A 1,082-nucleotide genomic window follows, 5' to 3' on the forward strand; every position below is an offset into this window, starting at 1 on the left:
GTTTGCGGATGCTGCTCAGCATGAGTAAGCGTGGCGATGTTGCTTTTGCTGTCCCGCAGCTTTACGCAGTTCATCCCGTTGCAAACCTTTACGAGTGGCTACAGCAGCAGCTCCTCCTCCCTGGAGGCAAGCCAGCTTGGAGCCTGCAGCAAACCCCAGCAGCAGCAGCAGCAGAAGGCCGTAACGCGGTCGCAGGTATACATTTGAATAAGCTGTCGTCTTACCCCGGGCCCCAGCATTCTGCTGCTGCAGCACAAACAAACGAAGCGCAACAGCAGAGTTCAGGCCGTGGGGGTCCGTGGCCCCGACGAGACTGGGAAGGGGACTTTACACTGTACACAGAAGCCGAATTGCAGCAGCAGCCGCAGCAACAAGACAGCAGTAGTGGCAGGCGCAGGAGCGGAGATCTTCTGGGCAGCGGAGAGTACGTAGAAGTGCTGCGAGGCATCTTTGACAGCAGCAGCATGCAACAGAGGGCCACACAAACTCGCCTAACCCAAGTGCCACGGGAATCGGTAAGAAGCTTTGGCGGTGGTGGTACTGCTGCTGTTGCTGATTGCGCATTCTGCGGTGAAGCTGCACGTGCATCCTCGCGCTGCTCTCCTTTGTTTCAGTTGTCAAACGACTGGTGCTGCCACTGCTCGCTCGTGGTGCTGCTGGTGGTGATGCATTGCGTTGGAATCTCGTGAACCCTGCGCGTTCTTTTGGTTGCCTTTGAAGGAAAGTCTGCCACTACGGCTGCTGTGTGCTGCTGGTCCCGTTTGTTGCCTCTGCCGTCTTATGCTGCTGCTGGTGCTGCTGGTGCTGCATGCATCTTAGGAAGCTTCGAGCACTTCACGGCTGGGGAGTAGCAGGCGGGCTAGCGGCCTGAGTGCCGCCTCGTCGGAGGCATCTCTGGAGGCGTTAGCCTACGGCGACTTTCCTGACTTTGAGGGCTGCCCCACTGAGTTTAGCGAAGACCAGCAGCAGCAGCAGCAGCAGCAGCACGTGAGGCAGCAGCAACAGCAGCAGCAAAATCACCAAGAGGCCCATGGCACAGCCGTTGCCTCGCTCAGGCTTCGGCAGCTGCTGCAGCAGTATGC

General features: G+C 58.5%; 1 protein-coding gene across 1 annotated transcript in view; it reads left to right on the top strand.

Annotated features, from left to right (window-relative positions):
* EMH_0001940 (uncharacterized protein) overlaps positions 1–1,082 on the top strand; it is a gene marked incomplete at both ends in the record, with an annotated part of 5,208 nt that overhangs the window by 2,519 nt on the left and 1,607 nt on the right. The window contains 2 exons of the mRNA XM_013495754.1: positions 60–515; positions 820–987. Coding sequence (XP_013351208.1) covers positions 60–515; positions 820–987 — 624 coding nt within the window. The remainder of the gene's footprint in view (positions 1–59; positions 516–819; positions 988–1,082) is intronic.

The sequence above is a fragment of the Eimeria mitis genome, genomic scaffold (assembly GCF_000499745.2).
Source record: "Eimeria mitis Houghton genomic scaffold, Emh_scaff173, whole genome shotgun sequence".
Taxonomy (NCBI): domain Eukaryota; phylum Apicomplexa; class Conoidasida; order Eucoccidiorida; family Eimeriidae; genus Eimeria; species Eimeria mitis.